The 12,764-nt window shown below is 47.4% G+C and overlaps 1 protein-coding gene across 1 annotated transcript in view; it reads right to left on the minus strand.

The window, feature by feature from the left end:
• LOC137534225 (transmembrane protein 176B-like) overlaps positions 1–12,764 on the minus strand; it is a 127,721-nt gene that overhangs the window by 32,982 nt on the left and 81,975 nt on the right. Inside the window, exon 5 of the mRNA XM_068255629.1 lies at positions 1–3. This exon is cut by the window's left edge and continues 258 nt beyond it. Coding sequence (XP_068111730.1) covers positions 1–3 — 3 coding nt within the window. The remainder of the gene's footprint in view (positions 4–12,764) is intronic.

A 12,764-nucleotide genomic window follows, 5' to 3' on the forward strand; every position in this document is an offset into this window, starting at 1 on the left:
TCCCTGCAACAAAATATAAATAAGTATAAATAGAACAGTAAACAAGTAGTTGGAACACACAGCAAGGCAACCAACCTTCCATTGGCTGAAACTCACAATGCAAGCTTCCCCTTATTGGAACACAGCTCCGAATCCACTCTACACCCATTTCACGCCACAGAAGAGCCCCAAGCAAAGCCCTTTGGGTAAATTGTTGCAACTGCACGGAACTGGAAGTCTTGGCTCTTGCTTATGTGTCAGCCTTTAGGCCTCGTTCACATTGCGTTTCAATTACGTTCGCGTTGGCTGTTTTTTGACTTTTTTTTTCAATTTATGTGCGTTGGACGTTTTTGATAAGCGTTTTTGCTTCTCTAAGCGCTTTTGCTGAGCGATTGCGTTTTTTCACTTCCTGACGTCAGTCAGGAAGTGAACTCTTTGATCTGGAAATTAATAAATACAATGTATTTATTCTTAAAAACGCTCATAAAATTGCTGCACAAAGCAATTTTGTGAGCGTTTTGCGTTTTCCTATACCTTCCATTGAGGTGGAAAAAATGGCCCTTGCACCACTTTTCTGAGCAGATCGGAAACGAACAGCTCAGATGTGAACTTTCTCATAGAGAATCACTGCACAATCGCTTTCAGGGCGATTTCGAAAATTGCCAGCGCTTTAAAAATTTCAAAAACGCCCCTAGTGTGAATGAGCCCTGAGGCAGGGAACACACGTGACTGTTTTCGTGTGCGTTTTCTGCTCAGAAAAACTGAGAATTAATGTTAATCAATGGGCTAGTTCACATTTAATATGTTTTTCCTGCACAAAAAAACAACTGACATTCTGCATGAGGACTCTGCACATTTTGGGCTTCATTCACTAAACCGTGATAACTGATATCACGGTTGTGCTAGCGCTTTGCGCGTAACGTTTTCATGTGCAATCACAAATTTTAATCGCAAAAACGGCTGCATTTTCGCATGAAAATTCTTGATTACGTGTGAAAACGTTACACGTGTTATAACGCGCGCAAAATGCTAGCGTGCCCGTGATATCAGTTATCACGGTTTAGTGAATCAAGCCCCTTGTCAGTTTTCTCTATCAATTACATCAGCTGCTGTGAAAAAATGCACGCGTTTTTCTGCATAGAAACACACTTGGGGGTTGATTCACTAAACCGTGCTATGACAAATATCACACCTTATCAAAGATATCACTCCTTATCAAAGTTAACACGCCTTATCAGAGTAGCATAGCGAGCACTATGAACCCACAGGGGCTCAGGGCAGGACGAGTGCCATTGCCAATTAGCAGGCATAAGTTCCTAGCGCTCGCTATAAGGCGTGTTAACTTTGATAAGGTGTGCTATTTGTCATACCACGGTTTAGTGAATCAACCCCTTGGTATTTAGAAAAAGAATGCAGAAAAACGCACTCAGAAAAAACTTAAAGGATACCCGAACTGAAATGTGACATAATGAGATAGACATGTGTATGTACAGTACCACGCACACAAATAACTATGCTGTGTTCCTCTTTTTCTTTCTCTGCCTAAAAGAGATAAATATAAGGTATGCAAGTGGCTGACTCAGTCCTGACTCAGACAGGAAGTGACTACAGTGTGACCCTCACTGATAAGAAATTCCAACTATAAAACACTTTCCTAGCAGAAAATGACTTCTGAGAGCAAGAAAGCGGTAAAAAAAGGGGAGTTTCTTATCAGTGAGGGTCACACTGTAGTCACTTCCTGTCTGAGTCAGGACTGAGTCAGCCACTTGCTTACCTTATATTTAACTCTTTCAGGCAGAGAAAGAAAAAAAGGAACACAGCATAGTTATTTGTGTGCTAGGCACTGTACATACACATGTCTATCTCATTATGTCACATTTCAGTTCGGGTATCCTTTAATGACAAGTGTGTTCCCTGCCTTAGGCCTCTTTTCCACGAACTGTTGAGCTGTGTGCTCAGCAAGCAGTTACCAGGCAGCAGTGAGCAGTTACTAGTCTTGGGCGAACAGTGTTCGCCACTGTTCGGGTTCTGTAGAACATCACCCTGTGCGGGTGATGTTCGAGTTTGGCCGGAAACCTGATGGTGCTCGGCCAAACTGTTCGGCCACATGGCCGAACTAAGAGCGCATGGCCGAACGTTCCCCGAACATTCGGCTAGCGCTGTGATTGGCCGAACGGGTCACGTGGTTCGGCCCCCGAACGCGCTCTGATTGGCCGAACGGTCACGTGGTTCGGGTAAATAAATACCCGAACCACGTCATATCTCCGCCATTTCTCTGTGGGTTTAGCTTTGGGTAGGCAGGCAGGGTAGCTCCAGCCACGCTAGCCAGGGTCCCCCCAGTCATTGTGTGTCGCTGCTGGGAACAGTAGTACACCGCTCGCTCAGCCACACTATATAGCATTGTGTGTACTGCCACTGTGTACCTCGCTCAGCCACGCTATATATAGCATTGTTTACTGCCACTGTGTGTACACGGCTCAGCCAGACTATATAGCATTGTGTGTACTGCCACTCTGTGTACACCGCTCAGCCAGACTATATAGCATTGTTGACTGCCACTCTGTGTACACCGCTCAGCCAGACTATATAGCATTGTTTACTGCCACTCTGTGTACACCACTCAGCCAGACTATATAGCATTGTGTGTACTGCCACTCTGTGTACACCGCTCAGCCAGACTATATAGCATTGTGTGTACTGCCACTGTGTGTACACCGCTCAGCCAGACTATATAGCATTGTGAGTACTGCCACTGTGTGTACACCGCTCAGCCAGACTATATAGCATTGTGTGTACTGCCACTGTGTGTACACCGCTCAGCCAGACTATATAGCATTGTTTACTGCCACTGTGTGTACACGGCTCAGCCAGACTATATAGCATTGTGTATACTGCCACTCTGTGTACACCGCTCAGTCAGACTATATAGCATTGTGTGTACTGCCACTCTGTGTACACCGCTCAGCCAGACTATATAGCATTGTGTGTACTGCCACTGTGTGTACACCGCTCAGCCAGACTATATAGCATTGTGTGTACTGCCACTGTGTGTACACCGCTCAGCCAGACTATATAGCATTGTGTGTACTGCCACTGTGTGTACACCGCTCAGCCAGACTATATAGCATTGTTTACTGCCACTGTGTGTACACGGCTCAGCCAGACTATATAGCATTGTGTGTACTGCCACTCTGTGTACACCGCTCAGCCAGACTATATAGCATTGTTTACTGCCACTCTGTGTACACCGCTCAGCCAGACTATATAGCATTGTTTACTGCCACTCTGTGTACACCGCTCAGCCAGACTATATAGCATTGTGTGTACTGCCACTCTGTGTACACCGCTCAGCCAGACTATATAGCATTGTGTGTACTGCCACTGTGTGTACACCGCTCAGCCAGACTATATAGCATTGTTTACTGCCACTGTGTGAACACGGCTCAGCCAGACTATATAGCATTGTGTGTACTGCCACTCTGTGTACACCGCTCAGCCAGACTATATAGCATTGTGTGTACTGCCACTCTGTGTACACCGCTCAGCCAGACTATATAGCATTGTGTGTACTGCCACTGTGTGTATACTGCTCAGCCAGACTTTATAGCATTGTGTGTACTGCCACTGTGTGTACACCGCTCAGCCAGACTATATAGCATTGTGTGTACTGCCACTCTGTGTACACCGCTCAGCCAGACTATATAGCATTGTGTGTACTGCCACTGTGTGTACACCGCTCAGCCAGACTATATAGCATTGTGTGTACTGCCACTCTGTGTACACCGCTCAGCCAGACTATATAGCATTGTTTACAGCCACTCTGTGTACACCGCTCAGCCAGACTATATAGCATTGTGTGTACTGCCACTCTGTGTACACCGCTCAGCCAGACTATATAGCATTGTTTACTGCCACTCTGTGTACACCGCTCAGCCAGACTATATAGCATTGTTTACTGCCACTCTGTGTACACCGCTCAGCCAGACTATATAGCATTGTGTGTACTGCTACTCTGTGTACACCGCTCAGCCAGACTATATAGCATTGTGTGTACTGCCACTCTGTGTACACCGCTCAGCCAGACGATAGAGCATTGTGTGTACTGCCACTGTGTGTACACGGCTCAGCCAGACTATATAGCATTGTGTGTACTGCCACTCTGTGTACACCGCTCAGCCAGACTATATAGCATTGTTTACTGCCACTCTGTGTACACCGCTCAGCCAGACTATATAGCATTGTTTACTGCCACTCTGTGTACACCGCTCAGCCAGACTATATAGCATTGTGTGTACTGCCACTCTGTGTACACCGCTCAGCCAGACTATATAGCATTGTGTGTACTGCCACTCTGTGTACACCGCTCAGCCAGACTATATAGCATTGTTTACTGCCACTCTGTGTACACCGCTCAGCCAGACTATATAGCATTGTTTACTGCCACTCTGTGTACACCGCTCAGCCAGACTATATAGCATTGTGTGTACTGCCACTCTGTGTACACCGCTCAGCCAGACTATATAGCATTGTGTGTACTGCCACTGTGTGTACACCGCTCAGCCAGACTATATAGCATTGTGTGTACTGCCACTCTGTGTACACCGCTCAGCCAGACTATATAGCATTGTTTACTGCCACTGTGTGTACACGGCTCAGCCAGACTATATAGCATTGTGTGTACTGCCACTCTGTGTACACCGCTCAGCCAGACTATATAGCATTGTTTACTGCCACTCTGTGTACACCGCTCAGCCAGACTATATAGCATTGTGTGTACTGCCACTCTGTGTACACCGCTCAGCCAGACTATATAGCATTGTGTGTACTGCCACTCTGTGTACACCGCTCAGCCAGACTATATAGCATTGTGTGTACTGCCACTCTGTGTACACCGCTCAGCCAGACTATATAGCATTGTTTACTGCCACTCTGTGTACACCGCTCAGCCAGACTATATAGCATTGTTTACTGCCACTCTGTGTACACCGCTCAGCCAGACTATATAGCATTGTTTACTGCCACTCTGTGTACACCGCTCAGCCAGACTATATAGCATTGTGTGTACTGCCACTCTGTGTACACCGCTCAGCCAGACTATATAGCATTGTTTACTGCCACTCTGTGTACACCGCTCAGCCAGACTATATAGCATTGTTTACTGCCACTCTGTGTACACCGCTCAGCCAGACTATATAGCATTGTGTGTACTGCCACTCTGTGTACACCGCTCAGCCAGACTATATAGCATTGTGTGTACTGCCACTCTGTGTACACCGCTCAGCCAGACTATATAGCATTGTGTGTACTGCCACTCTGTGTACACCGCTCAGCCAGACTATATAGCATTGTTTACTGCCACTCTGTGTACACCGCTCAGCCAGACTATATAGCATTGTTTACTGCCACTCTGTGTACACCGCTCAGCCAGACTATATAGCATTGTGTGTACTGCCACTCTGTGTACACCGCTCAGCCAGACTATATAGCATTGTTTACTGCCACTCTGTGTACACCGCTCAGCCAGACTATATAGCATTGTGTGTACTGCCACTGTGTGTACACCGCTCAGCCAGACTATATAGCATTGTTTACTGCCACTGTGTGTACACGACTCAGCCAGACTATATAGCATTGTGTGTACTGCCACTCTGTGTACACCGCTCAGCCAGACTATATAGCATTGTTTACTGCCACTCTGTGTACACCGCTCAGCCAGACTATATAGCATTGTTTACTGCCACTCTGTGTACACCGCTCAGCCAGACTATATAGCATTGTGTGTACTGCCACTCTGTGTACACCGCTCAGCCAGACTATATAGCATTGTGTGTACTGCCACTGTGTGTACACCGCTCAGCCAGACTATATAGCATTGTGTGTACTGCCACTGTGTGTATACTGCTCAGCCAGACTTTATAGCATTGTGTGTACTGCCACTGTGTGTACACCGCTCAGCCAGACTATATAGCATTGTGTGTACTGCCACTCTGTGTACACCGCTCAGCCAGACTATATAGCATTGTGTGTACTGCCACTGTGTGTACACCGCTCAGCCAGACTATATAGCATTGTGTGTACTGCCACTCTGTGTACACCGCTCAGCCAGACTATATAGCATTGTTTACAGCCACTCTGTGTACACCGCTCAGCCAGACTATATAGCATTGTGTGTACTGCCACTCTGTGTACACCGCTCAGCCAGACTATATAGCATTGTTTACTGCCACTCTGTGTACACCGCTCAGCCAGACTATATAGCATTGTTTACTGCCACTCTGTGTACACCGCTCAGCCAGACTATATAGCATTGTGTGTACTGCTACTCTGTGTACACCGCTCAGCCAGACTATATAGCATTGTGTGTACTGCCACTCTGTGTACACCGCTCAGCCAGACGATAGAGCATTGTGTGTACTGCCACTGTGTGTACACGGCTCAGCCAGACTATATAGCATTGTGTGTACTGCCACTCTGTGTACACCGCTCAGCCAGACTATATAGCATTGTTTACTGCCACTCTGTGTACACCGCTCAGCCAGACTATATAGCATTGTTTACTGCCACTCTGTGTACACCGCTCAGCCAGACTATATAGCATTGTGTGTACTGCCACTCTGTGTACACCGCTCAGCCAGACTATATAGCATTGTGTGTACTGCCACTCTGTGTACACCGCTCAGCCAGACTATATAGCATTGTTTACTGCCACTCTGTGTACACCGCTCAGCCAGACTATATAGCATTGTTTACTGCCACTCTGTGTACACCGCTCAGCCAGACTATATAGCATTGTGTGTACTGCCACTCTGTGTACACCGCTCAGCCAGACTATATAGCATTGTGTGTACTGCCACTGTGTGTACACCGCTCAGCCAGACTATATAGCATTGTGTGTACTGCCACTCTGTGTACACCGCTCAGCCAGACTATATAGCATTGTTTACTGCCACTGTGTGTACACGGCTCAGCCAGACTATATAGCATTGTGTGTACTGCCACTCTGTGTACACCGCTCAGCCAGACTATATAGCATTGTTTACTGCCACTCTGTGTACACCGCTCAGCCAGACTATATAGCATTGTGTGTACTGCCACTCTGTGTACACCGCTCAGCCAGACTATATAGCATTGTGTGTACTGCCACTGTGTGTACACCGCTCAGCCAGACTATATAGCATTGTGTGTACTGCCACTGTGTGTACACCGCTCAGCCAGACTATATAGCATTGTGTGTACTGCCACTGTGTGTACACCGCTCAGCCAGACTATATAGCATTGTGTGTACTGCCACTGTGTGTACACCGCTCAGCCAGACTATATAGCATTGTGTGTACTGCCACTCTGTGTACACCGCTCAGCCAGACTATATAGCATTGTTTACTGCCACTCTGTGTACACCGCTCAGCCAGACTATATAGCATTGTTTACAGCCACTCTGTGTACACCGCTCAGCCAGACTATATAGCATTGTGTGTACTGCCACTCTGTGTACACCGCTCAGCCAGACTATATAGCATTGTTTACTGCCACTCTGTGTACACCGCTCAGCCAGACTATATAGCATTGTTTACTGCCACTCTGTGTACACCGCTCAGCCAGACTATATAGCATTGTGTGTACTGCTACTCTGTGTACACCGCTCAGCCAGACTATATAGCATTGTGTGTACTGCCACTCTGTGTACACCGCTCAGCCAGACGATAGAGCATTGTGTGTACTGCCACTGTGTGTACACGGCTCAGCCAGACTATATAGCATTGTGTGTACTGCCACTCTGTGTACACCGCTCAGCCAGACTATATAGCATTGTTTACTGCCACTCTGTGTACACCGCTCAGCCAGACTATATAGCATTGTTTACTGCCACTCTGTGTACACCGCTCAGCCAGACTATATAGCATTGTGTGTACTGCCACTCTGTGTACACCGCTCAGCCAGACTATATAGCATTGTGTGTACTGCCACTCTGTGTACACCGCTCAGCCAGACTATATAGCATTGTTTACTGCCACTCTGTGTACACCGCTCAGCCAGACTATATAGCATTGTTTACTGCCACTCTGTGTACACCGCTCAGCCAGACTATATAGCATTGTGTGTACTGCCACTCTGTGTACACCGCTCAGCCAGACTATATAGCATTGTGTGTACTGCCACTGTGTGTACACCGCTCAGCCAGACTATATAGCATTGTGTGTACTGCCACTCTGTGTACACCGCTCAGCCAGACTATATAGCATTGTTTACTGCCACTGTGTGTACACGGCTCAGCCAGACTATATAGCATTGTGTGTACTGCCACTCTGTGTACACCGCTCAGCCAGACTATATAGCATTGTTTACTGCCACTCTGTGTACACCGCTCAGCCAGACTATATAGCATTGTGTGTACTGCCACTCTGTGTACACCGCTCAGCCAGACTATATAGCATTGTGTGTACTGCCACTGTGTGTACACCGCTCAGCCAGACTATATAGCATTGTGTGTACTGCCACTGTGTGTACACCGCTCAGCCAGACTATATAGCATTGTGTGTACTGCCACTGTGTGTACACCGCTCAGCCAGACTATATAGCATTGTGTGTACTGCCACTGTGTGTACACCGCTCAGCCAGACTATATAGCATTGTGTGTACTGCCACTCTGTGTACACCGCTCAGCCAGACTATATAGCATTGTTTACTGCCACTCTGTGTACACCGCTCAGCCAGACTATATAGCATTGTTTACTGCCACTCTGTGTACACCGCTCAGCCAGACTATATAGCATTGTGTGTACTGCCACTCTGTGTACACCGCTCAGCCAGACTATATAGCATTGTGTGTACTGCCACTCTGTGTACACCGCTCAGCCAGACTATATAGCATTGTTTACAGCCACTCTGTGTACACCGCTCAGCCAGACTATATAGCATTGTGTGTACTGCCACTCTGTGTACACCGCTCAGCCAGACTATATAGCATTGTTTACTGCCACTCTGTGTACACCGCTCAGCCAGACTATATAGCATTGTTTACTGCCACTCTGTGTACACCGCTCAGCCAGACTATATAGCATTGTGTGTACTGCCACTCTGTGTACACCGCTCAGCCAGACTACATAGCATTGTGTGTACTGCCACTCTGTGTACACCGCTCAGCCAGACTATATAGCATTGTTTACTGCCACTCTGTGTACACCGCTCAGCCAGACTATATAGCATTGTGTGTACTGCCACTGTGTGTACACCGCTCAGCCAGACTATATAGCATTGTTTACTGCCACTGTGTGTACACGACTCAGCCAGACTATATAGCATTGTGTGTACTGCCACTCTGTGTACACCGCTCAGCCAGACTATATAGCATTGTTTACTGCCACTCTGTGTACACCGCTCAGCCAGACTATATAGCATTGTTTACTGCCACTCTGTGTACACCGCTCAGCCAGACTATATAGCATTGTGTGTACTGCCACTCTGTGTACACCGCTCAGCCAGACTATATAGCATTGTGTGTACTGCCACTGTGTGTACACCGCTCAGCCAGACTATATAGCATTGTGTGTACTGCCACTGTGTGTACACCGCTCAGCCAGACTATATAGCATTGTGTGTACGGCCACTGTGTGTACACCGCTCAGCCAGACTATATAGCATTGTGTGTACTGCCACTCTGTGTACACCGCTCAGCCAGACTATATAGCATTGTTTACTGCCACTCTGTGTACACCGCTCAGCCAGACTATATAGCATTGTTTACTGCCACTCTGTGTACACCGCTCAGCCAGACTATATAGCATTGTGTGTACTGCCACTCTGTGTACACCGCTCAGCCAGACTATATAGCATTGTGTGTACTGCCACTGTGTGTACACCGCTCAGCCAGACTATATAGCATTGTGTGTACTGCCACTGTGTGTACACCGCTCAGCCAGACTATATAGCATTGTTTACTGCCACTGTGTGAACACGGCTCAGCCAGACTATATAGCATTGTGCGTACTGCCACTCTGTGTACACCGCTCAGCCAGACTATATAGCATTGTGTGTACTGCCACTCTGTGTACACCGCTCAGCCAGACTATATAGCATTGTGTGTACTGCTACTCTGTGTACACCGCTCAGCCAGACTATATAGCATTGTGTGTACTGCTACTCTGTGTACACCGCTCAGCCAGACAATATAGCATTGTTTACTTCCACTGTGTGTACACGGCTCAGCCAGACTATATAGCATTGTGTGTACTGCCACTCTGTGTACACCGCTCAGCCAGACTATATAGCATTATTTACTGCCACTCTGTGTACACCGCTCAGCCAGACTATATAGCATTGTTTACTGCCACTCTGTGTACACCGCTCAGCCAGACTATATAGCATTGTGTGTACTGCTACTCTGTGTACACCGCTCAGCCAGACTATATAGCATTGTGTGTACTGCCACTGTGTGTACACCGCTCAGCCAGACTATATAGCATTGTGTGTACTGCCACTGTGTGTACACGGCTCAGCCAGACTATATAGCATTGTGTGTACTGCCACTCTGTGTACACCGCTCAGCCAGACTATATAGCATTGTTTACTGCCACTCTGTGTACACCGCTCAGCCAGACTATATAGCATTGTTTACTGCCACTCTGTGTACACCGCTCAGCCAGACTATATAGCATTGTGTGTACTGCCACTCTGTGTACACCGCTCAGCCAGACTATATAGCATTGTGTGTACTGCCACTGTGTGTACACCGCTAAACCAGACTATATAGCATTGTGTGTACTGCCACTGTGTGTACACCGCTCAGCCAGACTATATAGCATTGTTTACTGCCACTGTGTGTACACGGCTCAGCCAGACTATATAGCATTGTGTGTACTGCCACTCTGTGTACACCGCTCAGCCAGACTATATAGCATTGTTTACTGCCACTCTGTGTACACCGCTCAGCCAGACTATATAGCATTGTTTACTGCCACTCTGTGTACACCGCTCAGCCAGACTATATAGCATTGTTTACTGCCACTCTGTGTACACCGCTCAGCCAGACTATATAGCATTGTGTGTACTGCTACTCTGTGTACACCGCTCAGCCAGACTATATAGCATTGTGTGTACACCGCTCAGCCAGACTATATAGCATTGTGTGTACACCGCTCAGCCAGACTATATAGCATTGTGTGTACTGCCACTGTGTGTACACCGCTCAGCCAGACTATATAGCATTGTGTGTACTGCCACTGTGTGTACACCGCTCAGCCAGACTATATAGCATTGTGTGTACTGCCACTGTGTGTACACCGCTCAGCCAGACTATATAGCATTGTTTACTGCCACTGTGTGTACACCGCTCAGCCAGACTATATAGCATTGTGTGTACTGCCACTCTGTGTACACCGCTCAGCCAGACTATATAGCATTGTTTACTGCCACTCTGTGTACACCGCTCAGCCAGACTATATAGCATTGTTTACTGCCACTCTGTGTACACCGCTCAGCCAGACTATATAGCATTGTGTGTACTGCCACTCTGTGTACACCGCTCAGCCAGACTATATAGCATTGTGTGTACTGCCACTGTGTGTACACCGCTCAGCCAGACTATATAGCATTGTGTGTACTGCCACTGTGTGTACACCGCTCAGCCAGACTATATAGCATTGTTTACTGCCACTGTGTGAACACGGCTCAGCCAGACTATATAGCATTGTGTGTACTGCCACTCTGTGTACACCGCTCAGCCAGACTATATAGCATTGTGTGTACTGCCACTCTGTGTACACCGCTCAGCCAGACTATATAGCATTGTGTGTACTGCTACTCTGTGTACACCGCTCAGCCAGACTATATAGCATTGTGTGTACTGCCACTGTGTGTATACTGCTCAGCCAGACTATATAGCATTGTGTGTACTGCCACTGTGTGTACACCGCTCAGCCAGACTATATAGCATTGTTTACTGCCACTGTGTGTACACGGCTCAGCCAGACTATATAGCATTGTGTGTACTGCCACTCTGTGTACACCGCTCAGCCAGACTATATAGCATTGTTCACTGCCACTCTGTGTACACCGCTCAGCCAGACTATATAGCATTGTTTACTGCCACTCTGTGTACACCGCTCAGCCAGACTATATAGCATTGTGTGTACTGCCACTCTGTGTACACCGCTCAGCCAGACTATATAGCATTGTGTGTACTGCCACTGTGTGTACACCGCTCAGCCAGACTATATAGCATTGTGTGTACTGCCACTGTGTGTACACCGCTCAGCCAGACTATATAGCATTGTTTACTGAAACTGTGTGAACACGGCTCAGCCAGACTATATAGCATTGTGTGTACTGCCACTCTGTGTACACCGCTCAGCCAGACTATATAGCATTGTGTGTACTGCTACTCTGTGTACACCGCTCAGCCAGACTATATAGCATTGTGTGTACTGCCACTGTGTGTATACTGCTCAGCCAGACTATATAGCATTGTGTGTACTGCCACTGTGTGTACACCGCTCAGCCAGACTATATAGCATTGTGTGTACTGCCACTCTGTGTACACCGCTCAGCCAGACTATATAGCATTGTGTGTACTGCCACTGTGTGTACACCGCTCAGCCAGACTATATAGCATTGTGTGTACTGCCACTCTGTGTACACCGCTCAGCCAGACTATATAGCATTGTTTACAGCCACTCTGTGTACACCGCTCAGCCAGACTATATAGCATTGTGTGTACTGCCACTCTGTGTACACCGCTCAGCCAGACTATATAGCATTGTTTACTGCCACTCTGTGTACACCGCTCAGCC

The sequence above is a fragment of the Hyperolius riggenbachi genome, chromosome 10 (genome assembly GCF_040937935.1).
Source record: "Hyperolius riggenbachi isolate aHypRig1 chromosome 10, aHypRig1.pri, whole genome shotgun sequence".
In the NCBI taxonomy this organism is placed as follows: Eukaryota; Metazoa; Chordata; class Amphibia; order Anura; family Hyperoliidae; genus Hyperolius; species Hyperolius riggenbachi.